The 24,093-nt window shown below is 40.2% G+C and overlaps 2 protein-coding genes across 19 annotated transcripts in view; both read left to right on the plus strand.

Moving 5' to 3' along the window:
* The window catches only part of TENM3 (teneurin transmembrane protein 3), a 485,815-nt gene that overhangs the window by 32,387 nt on the left and 429,335 nt on the right, over positions 1–24,093 (plus strand). The window lies entirely within an intron of this gene.
* Positions 20,754–21,443, plus strand: LOC138720373 (proline-rich protein 2-like). The gene has a single exon (XM_069856561.1). The coding sequence runs from the start codon at positions 20,754–20,756 to the stop codon at positions 21,441–21,443; it is 690 nt and encodes a 229-aa protein (XP_069712662.1).

Genomic DNA, 24,093 nt, shown 5'->3' on the forward strand with positions numbered 1-24,093 from the left:
GAAAAATAAGTAATGGGGGTAAATATTTGTACATATTTGAATCTATGTATTACAACAGAGGGACAACTAATTGTTCAGCTCAGGTGAAGGCTTAGTTGTAATCACTTAGCCTTGGACGTGCATCTTAAATCTTAAGGGAATTTCCAGGGACATAATCTCTTTGGCATATGTACTAAGCGCAGTTGTAAAACCCCTAGCCACATTTGTCTGAGAAATATAGCTACTTTTGTGGTACTAGCTCAACATTTTATTCTCCATCACTATAATGTTAGATAAGTGATGATAAGAAAAACTGCATGATCTAATTTGATCATGATGAACGGCATTCTACTATATTTTATATTTAAGTGTGAAATTAATTTTTAGAGAATAAATGTTAAGCCACAAAAATTAAAGTTTCTACTGTGAGTAATGACACAGCTTTAATCATAATAGCTTAAATGAAGAACTTGTGAAAAAAGAGTTCACAAATTCTTACTTGAGCTGAGCTATGTACAGGATAGAAAGATGCATGGACAGACAGATAGGTGGCTAGGTAGATATCAGACATATATATATAATTGCCATAAAGCAAAGGAATGTATGATATCAAATTAAATACATGTGTTAATGAAGTAGGGAAATGACATACATTTAAGAGTTGTTGTCTTTTTATTGACATGAATGTGTAAATATACAGAATAATAGTACCTGACAAAGAGCTAAGAGGAGGGTTAACATCCAGTGTGAGGTGGAGTGTTTAATGGATGAACTTAAAAGCAGATAACAATATAGCATCCCATGTATACTTTCATAATTGCGCGTTCCTCCAGAGATAATGGATATCATTATCAGCGGCGCCTGTCCTAAGAAACTTGGCAAGGTTATGATTGTTTGTTACAGCTTTGGTTATATTAACATACACATTAATATTTATAAATATTTGATGTCATGTTAATTTTTCATATAAGATGATTTATGTAATGCTGCTGTGCCCTGTTAGAGGGCATTTGGAGTGTGCTTCAGAAGGGAAGGGAATTGATGCACATTCTTTGAGAGGACTTAACCGTGTATTACAGTGCTCACAGTGCATTATTCTGGAGGACAGAGATTTAAAGATAAATTATCTGAATTGCAGATACACTCCATTAACATTTTAAATAAAACATAAAGGAAAAAACACTGTAAAAACACAATAGTAATATTAACTTGGGAGGGGGTGTCCCTAAATAATGGGGGCAGGGAAATAGCCCTATGCTCCTTGGTTTGACCTATATTCCAAGGCCTTTTTGTTATATTGGGGAAAATTAATAATTACTTTCATGATCATTTCATAGAAATTTTGGGGGAAATACTGTGTCAACTTTCCAAGTAATTAATGAAGAATTACTAATTATGTGTATATTTAAATGTGTATACCCTTTGATGAGAGAGGAAGATATCTTACTATAAATCCAATCATACAGAAACATGAATTTTATCTCTGTCTAAAACAGTAACTATTAAATGAGAAGTGGCAGAGATGTAAGTAATTATGCCATTCAACATCACTTTTTCTTACAAGAAACTGGAAGAGCAATTGCAAATCACTGAGTTTTTGAATTACCGCATATGCAAGTATGTGCAGTGCAAGGATAGCATATCTGAAAATGTAGTTCTGTTTATTTGACAGGTGTAGTTTAATTTGAATTGTTTGTAACACTTCACATTTTTTTAAAAATTTTATAGGATATTTTGCAAAATGATATAATTTGTATACCAGGATATCAGATGTTTTTTATCTGGAGATACACAGATTTCTTAGATGGACTATTCAGTGGATAAGAAATAGGTCAGATGGCCTTACCCAGAGGGTTGTGGTCAATGGCTCAATGTCCAGATGGAGATCAATGATGAGCCGCGTCCCTCAGAGGTCTATTCTGGGACTGGTGTTGTTTAATCGGTGACATAGATAATGGGATCAAGAGCACCCTCAGGAAGTTTATGGGTGATGCCAAGCTGAGTAATGAGCTTGACACTCCTGAGAGATGGGATGCCATCCAGAGGGCCCTTGACAAGCTGGAGAAGTGGGCTAGTGAAAACCTCATGAGGTTCAACAAGGCGAAGTAAAAGGTCATGCACCTAGGTTGGGGCAACCTTCAGTATCAATACAGGCTGGAGGATGAAGAGATTGAGAGCAGCCCTGCAGAGAAGGACCTGGGATTCCTTGTGAATGAGAAGCTGGACGTGAGCCAGTAATGTGTGCTTGCAGCCCAGAAGGCCAATCATATCCTGAGCTGTATCAAAGTAGTGTTGCCATAGGTCAAGGGAGATGATTCTGCCCCTCTACTCTGCTCTGGTGACACCACATCTGGAATACTGCTCTTGAGCCCTCAGCACAGGAAAGAGATGGACCTGATGGAACAGGTCCAGAGGATGGGCACTAAAATGATCAAAGACTTGAAACACCTACCCTGCGAAGGGAGGCTGGGAGAGTTGGCATTGTTCAGCCTGGAAAATAGAAGACTCCAAGAAGACCTTATTGTGTCCTTTCAATACTTAAAGCAGGCTTATAAGAAAGATCAGGAAAATCTTTTTAGCAGGGCCTGTAGCAATAGGACAAAATGTAATGCTTTAAAACTAGAAGAAAAGAAGTTTAGAGTAGATATAAGGAATAAATTTTTTACAAGGCAGGTGGTGGAACACTGGAACGGGTTGCTCAGAGAGGTGGTAGATGCCCCATCCCTGGAAATAGCCAAGGTCACATTGGATGGGGCTCTGAGCAACCGGATCTAGTTGAAGACGTCCCTGCTCACTAGACATGGTTTGGACTAGTTATGAGAATTTTTTCTATAGCCATTACAGAGGCAGTACTCATAGAAAGCGGCTGATCCCTTCTTAAGTGGCTAACAATGCTGGGATGTATTGCTCATTTCTTTCCATTCCTTGAGTGGAAGTTAGGTAATAAAAATGTATAGGACCATTATTTTCAGATATTGAAAAAAAATGAGAAATAATTTTTTTTATTTTTCTGACACATTGCATTCATTTAAAAATTTGCTCAGAACTACATACTACATATAAATTACTAAAAGGTAAATATAACAATATTTGTGCATTCCATTAATAATTTAAAATGACAGGTACCTGTATGCTATACCAGCCCTTGAAGAGACAAAATGTAAGGTGGGACAAAAAGATAAGGTTAAGAAAGATTCCAACGGGAATATGAAAATATTTTTTGTGATAATATCCTGGAAGTCAGGATATGTGAAGAACCTTTTAGCTCTGTCAGTTTAGGAGACCAAAACATTCCTCTGAGATACAACAATCCCAAGCTTTCTGTACAAAACCACCATCTCTCATCCCAATCCTACTGACAGGTTTCCTGAGCAAGGAATTTGATTCTCAGTATCTGTCACCAGGCCACTTTCAAGTCAAGGTAAAGCATCAGGAAAAATATAAATCAAGTATCATTTCAGAACTAATAAATTACAAATCTGAATCTTTCAGAAAGGGGATATGATGGATGAATTAGTTTATGGAGAAATTATTGTGACCTACAATTTTCCTTTATAGATAAAATGCTATAAACCTCTTACATCTAAAAAGTAGGGGTTTTAACACAAACAGCACTGATCATTTTAGTTGCCTGTTATCTTCTAGCAGTTGGGAAGTTGTTTCAGGCTTGGAATTAAAAATAACGTTTAATATCTTGTGGTCAGCAACTGACCAAAGTACAGCCTGTAAAAGCAGCCTACAGGACCATTTGCCTAGCAAAAAAATTGTAAAGGTTTATTTGGGTATGCACTTTTTAAATAAAAAAAACATGCCTTTATGACATCCAGATTTAATTATTTAAATATATTATCTGTGGAAATTCCCTGGAAACTATTTTACAAGTAATGTCAAAGGAAAGGGTTGTTATCAATTTTAACAACAAGGAGCCAATGCATGTTTTTAAAAGCACTCGAATGGTACATCCTTACTTTGCTCTGAGTCTCTAGAATCTCTATATTCTGAATAGCAATTACCTGAACACCCATCTTTGTTACTGAAAAGTCTTTTGAGTTTTCAAGTCAGCTGATTGGATTTCAATGTAAATCATAGAAGTGACTGAACAGTATCTCTTTATTTTGGAGCATTTGATTTTAAAATACTCCATTTGTCCTATGAAATACAAGCACATTTTCAAAAACACAACTGCACTATTACACAGACTTTTGCTTTCAGGAATAATACGTTGATGAATTTGTGATTAGATTTGGTCAACTAAATTTATAATTTTTTAAAATGAAATAAAAACCTGGCAGCACGTTGACCCAGAACCAGAATAGATAATGTAGTAGATAATCTAGTCTTCTTCCATAAGAACCTATCTTACAAACAATCTGCTGCAAGTCAGAGTCCTGGAGAAGGAAGTATACATGGATTTAGGCTACCGCTTCTTAAGTCCTCTTTTCAGTTTTCAGTACCGAATTAACATTTCATCAGAGTTAACTACTGTGGAAGGGGAGGATAAAATTTCATAGAATCTCTAGGTTGGAACATGATTAAGTAGCCATACAATACAACAGTGGTCATTAGTTGGTCTTCTCTGTGGGCTGTAGCTGTATGGGCGGCAGATGCTGACAGTGAGAAGAAATGACAAATTTGTACAAAATATAAAACCCATTATCTAATGAAAATCCTATAATAAAATTGATAATTTTTAATGTGGAGATGGATTTTATGCAGCATTTAAAAAATAGATCTATGCTAGGCCCAGTGTATGCTGTTAGAATTATTAGGAGTGCCTTTCTCACAAAATGCAAGTGTACTACAAAATCAACAAAAATATTCCCATTGTGGTTTTTTTAACCAGTAAAATGTTGTTTTCCCTTGAATTTTAATGTTGTGCTAGAAAGAACATGCAAGAGCGACACTTAATTTTCATTACCCAAGTTGTGAGAAATTAAAACAGTAAACAAATATCGTATATAATGACAAGTACATTGAATAATTGGAAGGAGAAAAAACCTAAGTAAATCTTGAGTATTATTAATACCAAAGGAAGTCACTTTCAATATGTGTTTGTATAGTTTGTAGCCTTTTAAGCTTCTAAGTGCTGAAAGCTTGCCTCAGGAGTGACCTGTGCATTGGCAGTAAGGGGAGCCAAGAAGGTATACCCTCTGTGTTCTAGCTATGAGAGAGCGCAGAAGGAAGCATCCTATGCTAGATGTAGCTTGAAGTAAAGAAGGATAATTGTACTTAACAGTTAATTTCAGATTTTAAAAATTCATACATGTCAAGAGCAGTGATTCAGTGATTCTTCCATGTGCATATCTATTTTTTCTTTTCTGTTGTGTTACTGGGCAGTATGTAGAATATGAGGCATCCAGGTAAGAGTAGATGTGGCAGAACATGCTGGAGAAAAGAAAGCAATAGAAACAGTTGTCAAGAAGATGCTGTTAAAATGGTTAGTCTGTCAGAAAGAAGTTCACTAGTTGACAATACAGACAGAATGGAGATGCCTTCCAAAACAGGTGTAGTCTGGAACCTGTCCTCAATTTATGAAATAAAAGGTGTTTTAAAGTCCTACACAATCCATGATACTATACCACAACAAACAAAATGTTGGTCACAGTACTGAGATGAAGACAATTATTATAAAAGATAGCAATGGATGATTTTAAATATTCATTTTAATAAAATATTCTAGTAAATAGAAATACTGCAAATGCTCAGTACTCAGTACAAATCAAAGTAAAATACAAATACAAGTAAAATATTTAACATTTCATTATAAAATGGTAATATATACTATAAAAATACACGAGAACAAGTTATTAATGCATTGATGGAAAGGCTTCCAGCTGGAAATGATATTTCTATCCAACAGCAATAAAGAAAGGTGACTAATTCTTTCCCATCAACTTAGCAAAAAAAATTTGAAGTAGAAAAAAACATTTAATGGAGCTTTTTCCAGGTAAATTAAAAAACTGATTCTTTCCATTGCTTACCTTTTTGACGGAGTTTTATTAAATAACTTCTAAAAGCTGCTGCAGGAAATTGGATCCATATCAGTATACAGTACAAAGTGAAATCAGTAAAGCCATGCTATTTCACTTTAACATAAGTGTTCAAAATTCTCAACAAGCTTATATCATTTTTCTCATAATCTGTTTTTATTTTAAAAAAAAATCTAAATCTTGTCTTTGTTTTTGTTTAGGGAAAAATTTTTCTTAACAAATAATTAATGTTATTCAGATCCTTGCTTTTTATCCTGACATCTACTTGTTTTACTCTTAAGTTATTCCACATATAATGGGGAAATTCAGCCATAAGTAGGGGGAGGCAGAATTTTAACAGCCTTCAATATGGTGTGAAAATTAGCCAGTGTGTTGGTTAGGACAAGGAATTCTTCCTCTAATCTCTTCAATTACTTGTGCATAGATTGTTATGACAAGTGCGCGGCATCACAAGTTACCACAGCTAATCAAAGGAAGCCTTGTAATGAAACTGCAAACCTCCCATTTCTCTTCCATTGTAAGCACTAGGCTGTAACTGTAAAAGCAAAGCAACAATTTGGCCATTTGAAACTATTTCCCATGTTTAATCCAAACAAGGCAGGAGGATCAGGAGAATAAAAGGTAATAGGAGATAGAAGGAGGTCAATGATAGGTATTTTCTACAATCAACAGGTAGCATTTTGAACAATTGTTAGATACATTCATTATGGGCTTACAAGCTTGTAAGCACTGTTGCTATTTTTCCTCTTGTTCATTCAGGTCTACCTGCAGACATTTTCTCAATGATACAGAAAATGTATTCTTCTATTTTCTACTAATTTTTACTAGTTGTAGAAACAGAGCTGGGAATATTGCACCTGCCAGCCATGTGAACATAAAATGTATTCTCCTGAAAGTTTATATCACGGTTGTGAGAGTTTGTAAATCCACAATTACACCAGGGCTTCAAAGGAGTAGTTTATTTTATCACTTGGTGAGCTAAGTTACAAAGCATCTTCTAGAAAAAATGTGAGATTATATTAGGCAAATTAACCAGTCTGGAATCTTATCAGCTTAGTACTAAATGTTTGGCACAGCTGAATGAGAAAACAGTGTAAAAAGGAGATTTGAAACCCACTATTTTTTAATATAATATTCAAAGAATTGGACTCTTATTCTAAAACTGTTTCTTTTCCTTCCACCCAGGTTTAAATTTAAAAATGAAACCTGCTCAACCAGCTCCTCCATTCTTGCAATGTTAAGGATAAGTGTAGAAGAGAAAGATTTTAAGGCACTTCTATGTAGTTAAGTGAAGGCTAAAATGGTCCTAGGAAATCTTCCCCTCATTTTCTGGTTATTCTGGATTAAATGGCCTAGAGTGATGCCACAAGGGTGACTCAATGAGACAAGCTTAAAATAAATCACTTCAGTGATACTGGTACAATGTAGAAACATCTTTTAATGCAAACCTTATCAGCCCACAACTGGTAGCAGTGAAGATGTATTTTGGAGCTAAGTTCAGGATAATGTTCCCTGCTGGGAAGGAAATGTCCTCTTTGGAATGTGAGGTTTCTGAAGATACTGTCTGAACTAAATATTCCCTGCTTAAAAATCACACAATTTAATCCCAGCCATTCTGTCTGGTTTCTGAAAGGGCACTTGATAATGAGCAATGGAATTTAAAACAAAAGGGTTTTCTTTTTCCCAGTATAATCTATCTGCTAGTCCCAGTAAATTTTGGCAAGTTGATGCCCATCCGTCTCCTGCGGTCAATTAAAGTATAAAACTGTACAGAAAGTATTGCCAGTACGAGGGAGTGTTGAGAAAAATGTTAGGTGGACAAAGCTGTGGGAAAAAGTCTGGAGCTTAAGTAAGGTGGATTTGGGTGTGATGTGGGTGAACTGGAGGGGATGTATGTGGGAATAGCTAGTGAATGCCCCCAAGGAAGCTGGCTGGCTGGTTTAGTCTAATGTCCAAACAGAAAAATTAAAGAGGAGGACAGAACTGTTTCAAGTAGAACTAAAACAGAAGAAAGGACAGGTTTGAAGTGACTTCGAAAAGGGAATGGGAATCACTTTGCTAATGCACACTTTTTTTTTTTCCAAGTGAAAAATGAAAAGTCTTTCTTCACATACATTTATTTAATTTTGTTTGATATTTTGCTTTCAGGTTGGTGTCCCCTCCCAACACCCAAGAAGGATATTTCAAAAAAATCCACTATTTTATGTAATTTTCACTTAAAATAAACCGATAGCTGAAACTGAATAGACAATAGAGATATTTATATGTTAGCCTTGAGAAGAGGAGGCTGAGGGGCCCTCTTCTCCCGAGTGTCAGGGGACAGGACACAGGAGGAGTGGCCTCAAGCTCCACCAGGGGAGGTTCAGGCTGGACATCAGGAAGAAATTTTTCACAGAAAGGTTTATCGGGCACTGGCAGAGGCTACTCAGGGAGGTGGCTGAGTCACCATCCCTGGAGGTGTTTAAAAGATGAGCAGACAAGGTGCTCAGGGACATGGTTCAGTGGCAGATAAGAATGGTTGGACTCAATGATCCAAGAGGTCTTTTCCAACCTTGTGTTTCTATGATTCTAAGATTTTCTCTTCACTTAGTCTACACAGAAACTAGCTACCAATTATACAATTTTATTAGGTGATAAAGATTTATCAGCTAAAGCAAAGGGTAAAATTTCTGAGTACTTATCATGAAAGCTATTGTTTACCCATAGAATACATTTTTTGTTTTCATGGGGGTTTGCTTAGAAGCTAACAGAAGTAACTAAATTAATATCAACATTTGCAAAACTGTATTCTACAAGTAAGGAAGTATCAAAAGATGTGGTGACTGTGAAATACAATTTCTGTGGTGGTGTTACCTGTTTTAATTAAATGATTGCTTCATGCACAGACTGCCTCTCCTGTAGAAATGAATCATCTGAATGGCCTTTCCTTGAATCGTTTTCTTCTTTAGTTGAAAAATATGAATATGTTTGTGATAGATTGCAAGGCAGAAGGTTATTTCTGGTTAGGGAACATTACATTTCACCTGAGGAACCAAGCAATCAATTTGCCTTTGCTACAGTATTTTTTATATGATCTTGGGCAACTCAAGCCTTAATGTTCACAGTTGGCTCTACTTCTGAAGTGAGTTGTTCTTTAAATATGTGTACAATGCTACATAGTGCAATGCTCTTTGTCTTCGGCCTCCTTGTGTATTCCAGACTAGGCAGCCAAAATTTCTTGACTAGTCAGGCAATTCTAGAACTTTAATTCTGGTCCCCAATAGGTTTCTTTGCAGTATAAAGTACCAGAAAGTCATACCACAGAACAACCTACCCTTCCTTTAAATAAGACTGGCCTCTACAAAAATTAAGTATTTGATCATTGAACCAGATGTCCTCTTGTCTAAAATCACAATACAGTTACAGTTACACAGGCAGCCTTGAGTATTGGTGGCATTGACTGATTTTTTATTGTTGGATATAGCAACCTCATTGCTCTTTGCATATCACTTCTTATTTTAATGTATAATAATACATATACATGTTAAAACAGTTTGATATTTGCATGAGGTTTAATACATGCAGATGCATCTCTTTAAGCCAAAGTTGTACTTACACATATAGAATACATAGAAAAATGACAAATATTATCAGCATACGCATGGAACCTATTATCAAATTACTGAAGGAAGTGGTGTGTGAATTTGATTATTGCCGATGTTGTTAGTTATTTGTATTGCTATGGCTTCAATGAGCACTCAGGCTGCCAGAGAGCTCTCAGACATGCTGCATTAGACACAGCATAAACGGAAAGACTTTTCCTGCTTTCAGAGAACTTACTATCTAAGCATAAAACGAAAGCAACAAGGCCATGCAACTAATGGCAGTGCACAGCAGCACCAAAAGTACAGGTCAGCACAATTGCAAATACTGTCCAAGCTTTTCAAAGGTATCACAGGAAAGAAAATCTCTAAGAAGCAGTTAGAAAACAAATGAGATAGCTAGCTTTGTGGATTTTACAAAGAGTTTCTCCCAAATGTGAGAGGAATCATGGAAAAAAAAAATCAGAGATGCATTTCAAAATTTAAGAGTTGGCAACAGCAACTGGTATCATATGCCAAGCTGACATGGGTGTTGAGCTCTTGACAGTAATAAAGCAATGACTGGCAGGATGGGAAAGGGCAATGGGAGAATCCTTAAAATGAAGATGGGTAGATTAAGTTCGATTTTAGAGAGGAGGCTGCCAGAGGAAGAAAGTGCTATTGCCACAGTGCCTGAAACAGCCAAAGTGTCAGGCTGTACAAATACAGGCTCTGCAGGAACACTCAGGAAGTTTATAAGCCACGTAAAACCGGATCGATAGATTTCTTTGGCTATTCTTCTACTTTCTGTGATAGAATTCTTTCTCACAGACATTAAGAGTTTATTGTTCTGAGATTATTTTGAGAACTACCTTTTTTTATAATGGAAAAATACAAATGCAGAGTTCTAGTTTTGCCAGCACATGAACTATAGATTTCTGCTGCTGTTTCTTTATGGTTTTCCATTTCTTTATGATGAGAGTAAAAACACAAAAGCTGTATTTTTACAGTATACATATACAAAGGGTTTCACTAGTTTTCTTCTAATGCCAAACCTTTCAGAAATGGGAACTATAGCTCTGTGCTTTAGAAAGCTTCTAAAAACATTTATGTTGTAAACTGAAGCTGGTTAGAATTATTTCCTTTTCCATTTTGCCTTGTTCCGAGTCCTGCTCCGAAAATAATGAGACAGCTTTTCTCTGAGTCAGCAGATATTACAACTGGCATTAGTGGGGAACTGGGATTTAGGATTTTTAGGATTCCACCCTTCTGTCTGAATCCAGGGACTCGCTATGATATCATCAACACATCACAAGTATTCAGTGGTTTGATGACAAATTTAGCATTTAGAAAACCCAACCATTATTCGTCTTCTGTTGAAAACTTTGATGAATACACTTTTTCTGATCTAGTCTTGATCAAATGCAATTCAGGAGAAGTAATGCAGAATCGGACATGCTGTGTGCAATTACACTGCCATGAAATCATCAAGGCAAATGTTGCACTGATATGGCAGTAGCTGAGAATTAAAATGTGAATATAATGAAAGCAAAAGTGATTTCATTTTGGTTTTGATCTGCCATTCTATTTCATTTTTCTATATTTATATTCCTGGAAAAAAAAGAATAGAAAGAACTCATGCATCCAGAAGCTATGGGTGTTTCAACATCCCCTTAACTAATATACTGATATAGTGTTTAAAAGATGATTGAAAGAAAACACAAACAGAAAGGTTGAAAGCATATGATGGGACTACAGCAGTCTCAGTGCCAAAGCAGTCACAACTGTTGGTGGTTCTCCAGCGCTGAGGTGAGATGTGTAAAGGAGTACAGAGTCCCACTCAAGCTGCTGTTTCTCTGCATGCACATACGGAAGTCACATTGTTCTGAATGCAAGATGAATATCATAGAATCCACACTAAGTGACTGAAATCAATTCTGTCCAGAACAGCTATTGGAGGGCAGAATTATCTGGTAGACAATTCTTTTTGTGTATAATTTTCACTGAAGACATTTGAAGTTTTCCATATTTAGTTTCTACTGATTTAAAAACTCTATATATTCAATTCATTTATGTGTAAAAAAAATCTGTATCTGTAATATATTGTGAACTTTTGTCAAACCAGAAAAATAAAAACCCCTGAACAGAAAAGATTTTGAAATCCAGAATGAGGATTATTTGTATATCCTGAAATAGAATTAAAGTTAAGTTAAAATATTGAATTCTAGTCTAGCAAAGTTGATGCAAGGGCATCAATATTAGCAGCTGTGGTAAAGTTTCTGATTGCTTTGTCAGTATATATGAATACCTGGGGTTTTGTATCACTTCCTTGGTTTTCCTAAATGGAAGTCTCTCTAGAGAGGGTTGGCTTTCTGCATTATATGTCTCGTAACTTTTTAAAAGGTAACACAGATAGGTTGCGATGCAGTTAACATGCCTGCATAATAACAGAACTCTTGATTATAGTTGCCATAGTATGACCAGTCTGGCAGCAGATGGGAGAATTGAAAAAAAATCTCTACCTAGTAAACTACCAGAGTTACCATGTTCTTTCATCTTCATACCTGATACCTGGACAATGATGTGGTTGTAGAGCTGGCCTACTCTTTGTCTGTCTCATTGCTCCACGAAATAGTAGCTAAGAAGTAGCCCTGAAGTCTGTAAAAAGGGGAGCATGCAGCTCCATACTTTCCAACTAGCACCTTTATTCTTCCTAGGTTCCTTCATCATCAGATTGCCCTGCTTTTCATAAACAGGAAGAGGACTCCTAGGTTGTTAGCAGCATGTGGGGCTCCACGTGTGATTATACCAACACACATACCACCATACCATACCAATATGGGAAATTAGTGTTTTCAGCTCATGCTGTTTCTTTCACACAAGAATTGTGGTTTGAATGCCTAGCAGTATATCCAGTTTCAACAGTAACAGAAAAAAATAATTTAAAAAAACCACTAAGAAGTTACATTCCTTCGCCACAGAAACACATGATAAATCCTACAAACAGTTCAAATTTGAAATAATGTTTAGGAGCACAAGTCCAAACTCAATTGGACTTACATATGTTGTTTCTCAAAACTACTACACTATTTATATTGCTATAAGTGAGATGTTCTGAGAATATATGAGAAGCAAGAATTGCAAAAAACAGTTACTTTTTCTAATTAGTTGATATAGTTGGAAAGAGGACCCAAGCTTTCAGATACAGGGTTCCTCCATCAGGATCCTCTATCTGTTTTGATAGGAAAGTGTTTCCATTAAAAATTAAGATATCACTCTACAAGGAAAGTACATAAACATATTTATATATTTAAATTGTATAAGGAAGCACTGGAACATCCAAAGCTTTTGTAAAATCAGGGGGAAAAAGAACTCTATCTTGAGGCTGGAAAGACCCAAGAAAGTTGTAGACTAAACCAGATATTGAGGCTCTGCAAAGGGGAATGAACAGGCTGGACCACTGGGCTGAGAGCAATGGGATGAGGTTTAACAAGGCCAAATGTCGGGTCCTGCACTTGGGGCACAACAACCCTATGCAGTGCTACAGACTAGGAGAAGTCTGTCTAGAAAGCTGCCCAGAGAAGAAGGACCTGGGTGTGTTGGTTGACACCTGACTGAACATGAGCCAGCAGTGTGCCCAGGTGGCCAAGAAGGCCAATGGCATCTTGGCTTGTACCAGAAATGGCGTGACCAGCAGGTCCAGGGAGGTTATTCTCCCCCTGTACTCGGCACTGCTGGGACCGCTCCTCGAATCCTGTGTTCAGTTCTAGGCCCCTCACCACAAGAAGGATGTTGAGGCTCTGGAATGAGTCCAGAGAAGAGCAACGAAGTTGGTGAAGGAGCTAGAGAACAAGTCTTATGAGGAGCAGCTGAGGGAACTGGGGTTGTTTAGCCTAGAGAAGAGGAGGCTGAGGGGAGACCTTATTGCCCTCTACACCTACCTGAAAGGAGGTTGTAGAGAGAGGGGAGCTGGCCTCTTCTCCCAAGTGACAGGGAACAGGACAAGGGGGAATGGCCAGGGGAGGTTTAGGCTGAACATTAGGAAAAGAATTTTCACAGAAAGGGTCATTGGGCACTGTCACAGGCTGCCCAGGGAGGTGGTTGAGTCACCATCCTTGGAGGTATTTAAAAGAAGAGTGGACGAGGTGCTGAGGAGCGTGTTTTAGTGGTTGATAGGAATGGTTGGACTCGATGATCCTGGGGGTCTTTTCCAACCTAGTGATTCTGTGTGATTCTGTAAACTGATACTTTTTTCTTTATAATCTGAAGTTGCATAATGTTTCCATGTACACAGAGAGGCTGTAAATGTATCGTGTGCCTCTATTAGGCTCACTAATCCAGCTCTTCTGAGGCAAATCCTGTGATTCCAAACCTCTGAGCTACTCCAAAGAACTAATGTTTTAAGAAGTGTCAAAGACACGCTGGGGAAAAAAAACATTTTATACTCTGAATAGAAAATAGTACCTGTCCATAGGTCCTAAAAAAAAGTAACAGGCATATTATAGTATAGCATAGCATAGCATAGCATAGCATAGCATAGCATAGCATAGCATAGCATAGCACAGGCTGTATTTAGGCGAGGACAAGCACTTGGTTTAGCATCTGCAGCCCCAAAACACACCAAAGCCTTTGTATTATTAGAAAAAGAAAGGGTGAATTCCTTCTGCCAGATACAAATCAGTGCTTGCTTCTGGTGCTGAACATCTACACTGCCAGTCAGAAAACAAAGAACACCTCTTACCAGTGACCTAGGAAGTACAAGACCCCAGCACAAAATAATCCTTATTCTCATACAAGCATTAACAAAGCAAGTTTTAAAACACTATTTATAATTTTCCTGTGAAAGAAATGTGAGATATGCATAAACTCTTTGCAAGCAAAGGAATACCAAGAATAGTTCAACAATTTTCTTTATAGTGTGTGGAATAGTCCAAATACAATAGCTGTTGTAATGGCACTCGTTCGGAGCAATCTGCCCACCTCCGTCATGACTTATACTACTGTTTGTAGCGTATGTCAATAAAACCAATGAGCCACAGCATCATGCGCTTTCCTTTTCTGGAAGACAAGGCACCAACATGAGTTTTTAAATATACGCGTGTGTTTTTAATAAACAATATATATATTAATGAGCTTTTTCAGGTTCTTGTGGTGCAGCTTTTCTGGGGCAAAGCAATTAGACCTAAAATTTCTGTCTGTAAGAAAGACCACATCACCCATTTTTTCTGTAAATATCTTCAGCTACTATTTATTTCTAGGCTGCTACAATTATGCCATATATTATTTGATTATTAGGGTTAGCAGAACCATGGCTAATGGAATCAGTATCATGGCTACAGCAAGCTTTGTGAATTCTCCCTGCCAGTTTTCTGCATAACTACACTTATGTCACTCAAGTGGCATAGAGGTACTCTAACAATTAATTGTAAACCAGGGGGAAACTTTTAATGGACCTCTTCTTGAGATCTTGTGTTAAAAAAAGAAAAGTTCCCATGAGTGAAGTGTAAGTTAGCTTTTCCAGGGGGAAAAAAAGGAATGAATTACATTTCTCTTCTTGTCCTTTAAATGAATAGCATAGTTTGGGTGAAATTATCGGGCAATTGCATGCCTTTTATGCAGATAATGCTATTTGATGAAAGCGGTGTTTTGATCTGCTGAGGATAATACAGATCCAGGGTTGGATTCATTGGTGAGAGTAAAGCTGTCTTCTGTGATAACTTCATCTCAGCATGAGGTCAGACGGGGAAAACTGGGATGGGGGATTAAAAAATGACACAGTCGGAGCAGTATTCAGTTCCCTGCTGTGCTCCTGGCTGCACACTATAGCTTATGTTTCTGATCTGTTATGGTATTGTCTGCTTTTCTCTCCCAGAGCAGAAAGAGATTGCTTAAAACTTTTCTTTTTTCAGCTAGAGGGATTAGTTCAGTGCAGCTTTTTTAATTAAAGAAACTGTATCTTTTTCAATGTAATTTAAGGCTATACAAGAAAACCATCAGCATTCATAACTTAGCACTATTACCTGTAACAAAGCCTAGCCGTTCTTTTTACACTCAGAACAAGAAATTGCTTTTAAGAGTTTTGAGGGTTAAAAATTGATAATTGGCCCCACAATTGAAAGAATCACAGTTAACCATTATCTCCTAAAAAGTTTTCTGTGGAGAAACTTCAGACAGCTTTGCTGTTAGTTTATCTGGGCTTTCTTAATTAAATCTCCATGACATCAGGAGAGTGCTTAAAAAATATTCTGATATGTGGAAATAGACATAAGTGTATTTTCTCTGTGAAAAATATAAAAGTACCCTAAAATATTAAAATGGCATCTATTGAAAATGTCTTTGTAGTACCAGTAAGTTCCTCTTTAGATCCACATTTATTTTCACCCAGCAGATTTTCTAAAAATTTAACTAGTACTTTTATTAGTTGGTAATAACATGCAAATATTTGTTCATGATACCTGACAATGATCGGTGTGCATTCATGTCTGTAGAAGTGTGTTCATGCATATGTGTGTATGGGTATCTATATTGACATACATGTACACACATATATGTTCACATAGTGATAGGTGGACATATACATCCACACCCACATATATATATTTTTCAGCTCAGAGAGCTGAATTTACAGCTCAATTTAAACAAGGTTAATGTCTAAAACCTTCAAATGTTTCAAATAAGGCCCATATGGTGATCACTTTACAAAGCATACAGGGACTGTGCTTAGGTTGCAACATACACATTTCCAACTAAATTCCATGCCAGATCAATTAGAAACAGTTCTCCTGAGCAGACAGGAACAAACACAGATTGTTACCACTCTACAGCCTGAACTCTTGTCTTCCAGGAATGAAAGCAGTCATCTTGAATACGACATATTTTACTACCATCAGTCTAAGAAAAATTTTAAACTAGTAATATTTTAATAAAATCTCTGCTTAGGCATGTCAGACAGAACAATTAACATCCAAATTATCAAAATAAAAGAGCAGATCATTGTCCTTCATTAAGGCTTTTAGTTAGAGATGTATGTTTCCCAGACTGCATTTATTAGTGATGTCTTCTGCTAAGAGGAGTATGTGGCAGTGGAGAAGGAAAAAGGAAAGCAACAAACAACAGAAAAACACAGTTGTTTTCTTTTTTCCTCATTCCATGTGCTTATCTTTTATTTTTTTCAAACAATATTTTCTGTAGATTTCCTTCATTTGAACAGATAATTGGTGACATTTCTTATAATGATTTTTCTTCCATACACCTTTCAGCCAGAAACCTATGAAAGGAAAAAAAAAAGTTAATTATGGGTTTGAAGCTTATTTAGAACAAGGCCTTTTTCTTCTTGTAAAAATAATAAATTCTGAATTAAATGTGAATATCTTACATGCACATGCACATATAGGATCTGTATATTGACTTCTGAATCACTGAAATTTTCTGCATTCCTCCTGTTAATGGGGAGTATGGATAGTTATCCCCAGCTATAGTTTGCTGGGAAAGTGTTACAGCAGCAAGCATAAATCTTAACTTTTTCATGGCCTCATGTACCAATTCCCAGTGATGGCAATAGCAGTGTTTTCTGATGGCTCCTACTTATGAATACAAGGTGATTAAAATGATTCTATGCTTGATTTTAAGGCCATAAAGTTTAGCTCAGCCAGTAGTTCCTCGTGTAGTATTAACACCCTACGAAAGGTATTTTTGTATGCCAAATCGTATGCAAACTCCTTCAGATTCTTTCCTAAGAACCCAAGGAAGAGGGTCGGCGGTCGTGTGCGGCTGAAGTGCATCATTTTCACCAGAGGTCAGCTTCCCATATAGCTTTGGTTTATGCAGTGGAACACAAACTAATGTAGTGGAAAAGCATGACCCCCATTTAAAGGTTGATTTGTATGATAATCAGTACATTTAGTGGCTTCCAAATGAATGTGCGTAAGGCCCTATCTTGCTTTAATTAAGGTAATTAAGACATATTTCCCTCTGCAGACAGCTATTTAATTTTATGGCTTTGTCAGTGATCAGATTATAAGATCTGTTTTACAATTTTACCACGATCCGGCACCGGGGGGAAGAACCTTTCTCGCTCCCCTGGCGGCCCCGAGGGGACCGGGGACACCCCGCAGCTCCCCGCCCCCCGGGCTCGGCCGGGGCTCCCCCCGCACGGCGGAGAGGCGCTGCGGGGCCCTTTCTCCCCAAAACCTTCCCCAGAGCATCGGGGCGGGATGGTGCTTCTCCCGGCCGGGGGTCAGGGCCGACTCGCCCGGTGCGGGCACCTCCTGGCCGCCGGCGCTGCGGGGGCTGCGGGCTCCGCCGCTCCCCGGGGCCCGCGGGGAGCTCGAGCAGCTCCGCCGCCTTCTCCAAAGGGACCTGCCAGCTCGGTCCCTGCGCGGGGACAGGAGCTGATCGAATGGAGAACAAATGGGAGCACTTGCTGCCATGTTAGCCTCAACCAGCAAGATTGATGAAAGAGTCAAAAGGAGCGCTTCTTTTTTTTTTTTTAATTTTTTTTTCTTAATTAGGATCGTGATTATGAGATATCCCGATGCAGGGCGATGTTGCTAATTGTTTCCATCACGCAGAGGCGATGCCTACCTAGCTGCGCTGAACCGCATCTTGCCGCTTGCCCCGAAAGACAATGGGTGGTTAGAAACAATTTCTTCCTCCATGACCTGTAAATCACAGACCGCTGACAACGCAGAGATTTGGAGACCTGTTAGTTTCAGACTAACCACTGTCCTAAAGATTGTGGAGTTCTGTGAGCAGAGAGCGCTGATAAACTTGGAGAAGCTCGAGTTAGCGTTCAGGTAGAAAGGACACATTAAGGGCAGTTTAAGAAGTTTGGAAAGAACGTGATGAAGTCTTGAATTCGTCTCATCTTTTGCTGTTACTGGTAGATTAGTGCAGGAGCCGGTATGTCTTGCAGGAGAGGACGTCCTGCTTTCTCCTTTCACTAACACCCACCGTCCAAAAAGATTTACTGATAATCACATAAGAAAAGGAAGACTCTTTAAGTCAATAAGGAATGCGTATCCTTTTGTTATTTCTCTCTTTGGCAATCCAAAGCGGTAAGAAAGGGGTGGACCGTGATTTTAGAGAGTTTAGTCACATTTAAAAGTTGACATTGGGAAGATACTTTCCTACAAAGCTCTAACACAAATGTGACTGCACACTTTTCAAATTAGTTTAAACTCTGAAGGCTGAAATTTAATTAAACTTCGGTAAGCCCAGTAATGCTGCTTCAGTTATGTTTAAGTTAAGAGCACCAAAATAACTTACACTGAACTTCAAATATGTATTAATAAGTAGTTGACGTTTGTTGTTTATCCGGTGGGCTTTGCATAAGGAAGAAATTATATAATCTTTCTATTTATGATAAAGGAGCATCTTAATTCACATTTGGAGGTGATAAAAAGTTCAGGTTAGTACTAGACGACTGGAATTAGTTATGGTAATGCAAATCCTTTGAAGTAGTTGTGCAAAAAATATACTGCTTCATATGTTTGCAAAATACAGTTTTTAATTTTGTGTTAGAGGACTGTAAGACAAAAAGAAGGAAGCCATGTGTAAAGCCCTGACTCTTCAAGATTTCCTTTTGGTGTAGCAGAAATGCTATTTTACATACTACACAACAATATCAGCATGTGGCGTAAGTTCAGGGTTAAGATTATTCAAGTTTGTCTAGCTATATATGTTTTGTAACAAAGAATTTTGTGCAATTCACATTTACACACTTCGAGTGCTTTCTTATAAGGACTAAATCCTCTGCGGGATATTCCAGTTGAAAGACAAGGTCGTGACGATTCCAGTTCTACCTGTGCCACCTGGGCACTTACCTGCACAGATCTCTGTTTAGTGAGGTCTCTGTGACTCCTGCCTTTTAAAATTAAATCCCACCACTTCAGAGTCACCCTAAAAGTCAGAGTAGATCATCCATTTCCATCCCATTGGTTTAGTTTTGGTATCTTCAAAAGAACTTCCCCAAACCTATAATTAAAAGTAGATGATTAGTAACATTACATCTCTCCTAAGGTTGAAAACAAATTATTTCCGTTATAAAATACCTGGTTTGTTTTCTGTATGTTCAGTAGCGTGAATTACACATTGGCTGCCCACTCAGAATGCCTGAAACCTCTGTGGTTCTGTGTTACACTCGCTGCACAACCGTGCTTTGTGATGCTGGCGATGTGTGTGTGTCTGTGTCTGCGTGCGCGCAGCATCTTCTGCAATTCTTAAGTGCTGATCTCAGCACTCTCGAATCAGTTTAAATACCCAGGTGCCTCGCCTCGCAGGTCGAGCCCAGCAAAGTACGAATACAATGGAAAACACAGCGGTAAAACGCTCGCACATGAGTTAAAACCGCTGGACTGACCACAGATACACCCCGAGCGATGCTCGTCGGGAACATCTGCCGTAACGTTTCTGTGGTTCGGAGGCATTTCCAGTCATTTCGGGTCAGGGGAATATAGGAATTTTCCTCGGGAGTGTTTAAGGTCGCATAGTCGCGCCTCTTTCATTGCAGAGTCGGAGGTGCGGCAGATAAATTTAAGTTTGTAAAATCAAAGTGGCCCAGCGGGTAGCTGGCTAAACGCTCAAAACTGCTCCTCTAGCCAACTTCCCCGAGTGTTTCGCATCTCGTGTGCGAAACGCCTTTGAGTTTTAAAGGAAAGGATAAAGGAAAAAAAAAAGGAAAAAAGAAAGCAGCCCTAGATAGATAGATAGGTAACATCTCAGCGTGTGAAAAGTTACAGCTACTACTTTGAGCCGAGAAGATGCTGAGGAGTCAGGGAGAGAAATAAGCCGAAGCGCCTTTGTACGCGAGGGGAACCGGCTCGAAAAGCGGCTGCTCGAGCCGTAATCAGGTCAACTCGGCACCGGCTCCCGCCGAACTCCGAAAAGCGCCGGGTGCGGGGGAGCCCCCGGGGGCGCTGCGGCCGGGGGGGTCCGGGCGGGGGGCGGCGGCGCCGGGGGCTCCGGCTGCGGGCGAGGGGCCGCGGCGCTGCGGGAGGCGCGCAGCATCGCCCTCCTCTCCTAAAAATAAGCGGGTCCCCGTGGAAAAAAAAAAACAACAAACAAAATAGGGCGGACGAAAGCTTTGTGCCCGCGCCGGGGAGAGCGAGCGCGTAGCGAAGCCGCGTTAAGTTCATTAGCGTTTGCAATCAGGAGCGCACGGGCACCTTCACCGGGGCAGAAAAGCTGCGAAGAGCCATTCATCAGCCTCAAGCGCTGCTCGCGGATGGCCCCCAAATCACCGCCGCGGGTGCCCCGACCGGGCGCAGCGAGGGAGCGGAGCGGCGGGGATCGCGGGGAGGGCGGGAGGCAGGGGACGCGCGTCCCGGCGGGTCCCGTCCCGGGGCGGCCGCGTCCTCGGCGCCCGGTGCCGGCGGCGGCTCCTCCCCGCGCTCCTCCCCCGCGCGGCGGCCCCTCGCCCTCCCCTCCCGCAAGAAGAGGGGCCAAACTCCCCGCCCGCCCCGGCGGGAAGGAGGCGGGGAAAGCCAAACTCCGCGGGACGCGTAAGGCTTCCGCGGCGGGGGGGGGCGGCGCGGGCGGCGAGCCGTGGCCCTTCCCCCCGCCCGGCCCTCCCGCCCGCCCTCCGCTCCCGCCCGCCCGGCCTCACAAAGTGCGGGCGAGCGCCGCTCTCCCCCGCGCTGCCGCGGAGGCGGCGAGGCCGGCGGGAAGCGCCGCGCTCCGCACGTCGCGCCCGCGGGAGCCGCTGCCTTCCCTCTCTCCCTCCTCTCCCTCCCTCCTCTCGGCTGCGCGCCCCCCGCTCCGCTCCCCGCTTCCCCAGCCCCGGCGCCAGGTAGGGGACCTGCGGGGGAAGCCGCGGGCGCCGCTCGAGCTGGGGGCTGCGCGGGGCGGGGCGGAAAATTGCGCGCGGGGCTTGCGCCGCGCGTCCCCGGGGAGGGAGGGCTGGAGGGCTGGATAGATGGAGGGGGGCGCTCCGCTCGCCCCGGGTCTCGCTGCCGGCGCTTCCCCCGCGCCGGGCTCCGTCGCTCTCGGGGAGGATGAATGGAAGCGCCCGTAGCTCTCGGTCTGGTGAGCGCTAGCGGCCGGGGAGGAGGCGCGAATAAGCGCGTCCCCTGTAAGTTTTAGGGGCGGGCGGGGGGGGTTGGAAGTTGGTTGGCGTTACCCCGGGTCGGCGCGGCGCTTCCCTCCGGGGTCGCGTCCTCGGGCGGCGTTTGCGGAGCGGGAGCGGGCGGGGACGGACCCTGACGGGGGCCCGCGGCTCCGGAGGCGCTGCCGGGGCTCGCCGCGGGAGGAGGAGGGTTGGTGACCGCCGGGGACGGCATCTTTAGTGATTTGCTCGAGAAATTGGAGGGGAAGCGGCTCCGTAGCGAAAACACTCGGTGCCCAAAAGCAGCTGCGTGTCGGTGTGGTGGTGGGAGGGGAAGGGGGGGGTCTCCCTCGTGAAATTGCAGATATTTCTGGGGTTTTTTTTCTTCGCGTGGATATGGGAAGCGGGTCCGTTGTTCCGTGGGCTTAAAAGTTTTACCTTGTGAAGCTGACTTAAAGAAAAAATAATAAGCTAAAATACGCGGAAAGGCACCTCTCTGTGCCCACGCTCTTGAAAGTTTTTGTTAATAGGAGCCCTTTCTATAGGACATCACGTAGTTCTAGGCTCATCTAAAGTTGTAGCTTTAAAATACTTTTTTTTTTTTAAAAAAGAAACTTTAGCGGTTTTATTTTTGTACGTTCTAAATACCACGTGTCCCTTACCTCAAGCCTTCTTAATTGGATGCTTGTTTGGTTTTATTTGGCTGCTACCTGATGCGTTTTATGTGTACTTTTTAATGCAAAATATTTTGCATCGTTTTGCTGAAGAGCTACAGTAAAATTCTGTGGATGCTTGTATCCTAAAATTCAGTCTAGGAAAGAGCATATTGATGTATAAGCATTGCTTGTCTATGGTCAGTTATCTTGCAGAAGAGTGAATTGTAAAGCACTTAGAGACGCTCTCTAATGAAAACCATAACTGCTGTTCCCTTCTAAAATAATCCAAGTGCTATTCAGAATTATTAATACGTTCATATCTAGGCAACTGGTTAATATTTTACGTAAGCAAAGATTTTCATAAAGTGTATTTCATGTAATGTAAGAGTGGTTAGGAAGAATAGGCACTATATTGGTATGAATATAGATGAAAAATATGTTGCTTGAACTTTGAGGAAGTACAATAGATTGAGAAAAATAACATTATTTTACAATTCCTACCTTTGCCATTGTGAGCTTGCGGGGTTATTTTCAGTGGTCTGGTAAGTTAAGGGAGAAGAGGCAGCCAACAGTACTGAAGTATTAGGTACATGCATCAGACTAAAAAGTGAAATGAGTTTACACGAGTGAACACTGAGATGGAAGATATTCTTCAGTAGAAGAGATACTTGACCATGCTAAGAAGATTCTTTTGTTTGATATTTATTGGAGGAAAAAAAACCCAGAATAACATTCATAATCCGTTTAGCGAGTTAAGACTGGTACTTCAGTCAAATCTCTGAGCCAGGAGTAATTATTCTCTCCTCAAATGGAAAACGGAAAAAGGATTTAGTAGTAGAAACTAGATTTAAAGTTACAAATCAATACGCCATAGCTGCTTTAAATAGGCAGCTATTTGGTACGAACCCCATAAAATATCAGAAAATAAAATAATAATTAAACTTAAAACATGTTTTTGTCATCTCCTAGCCCCAGCAACTAACAGATTGTAGGCTTGCGTTAGTGAGATCCTGAGTATACCTATCTCCGGTTAAAATCAGTGAGCCTTCTGCAGACCGGTGCCCGTGTAGGCTGGTGCAGAAACTCGCACTGACTTGCACCAGTTTTGGATTAGGCCCAGTACAAACCAAGGGTGCTCAGCGACTTGGAGGATCAGGTGCTGTTTGTGAAGGGACATTGTCCTATATAGACTTAAAAGAAAATACCAGAGACTTATGCTGAGGCTTCAGGTCAGAACTACTTTTAATTTTATAACCATACTGCATTTACTGTACCAAATACTGCATTTGTCTTACAGAAGGCTCCTCTCTGGCAGTGTTCAAAAGAAAATACAAAGTTTTTGGGGAGAAATCTTAAAATATTTTTTCAAATCTTAGGCAAGTCTGTTGCACTTGTCTAAGTTTTAGAGTCAGATCTGAACTGTGGTACTACACATTAGAGACTGTTGAATGGATTAACATATGTATATAGTATTATGATCGTCTTTTAAGAGTAGCTTTACTATCTAATCTGTTCTGTTAAATGGATGCATGTAAACTCATTAGGCTTACTATTTTAGCAAATGTAGCGATAGTGTGACTTTAGTTCCCGCAAGTTTGTGCGGTATCAACTGCACAAAAAAAAAAATCTGAAAATAATTTTAGTATGTTATAATAAAGGCTTTGGTTTGGTGGAATAAATTTTTCTTCCCTGGCTAACTGGTTAAATAAAAAAGTTCTTTCAGGATGCTTGCATGTATTTCTTCTCCGTAGGCTGAAAAGTATCTCCTCATGTTAAAGCAAATGCTTTAGCTTTGTAATAGTTTAGTATTATTTGCAAAGAGTTTTAGCTTGTGCTGAAATGTATCAGAAATATAAAGTTAAGGC

This window comes from Phaenicophaeus curvirostris, chromosome 4 (assembly GCF_032191515.1).
Source record: "Phaenicophaeus curvirostris isolate KB17595 chromosome 4, BPBGC_Pcur_1.0, whole genome shotgun sequence".
Taxonomy (NCBI): domain Eukaryota; kingdom Metazoa; phylum Chordata; class Aves; order Cuculiformes; family Cuculidae; genus Phaenicophaeus; species Phaenicophaeus curvirostris.

What these genes read in the sequence shown, in the direction of transcription:
- LOC138720373 (XM_069856561.1), top strand. Translation starts at nt 20,754, where the DNA reads ATGGCCCCCAAATCACCGCCGCGGGTGCCCCGACCGGGCGCAGCGAGG.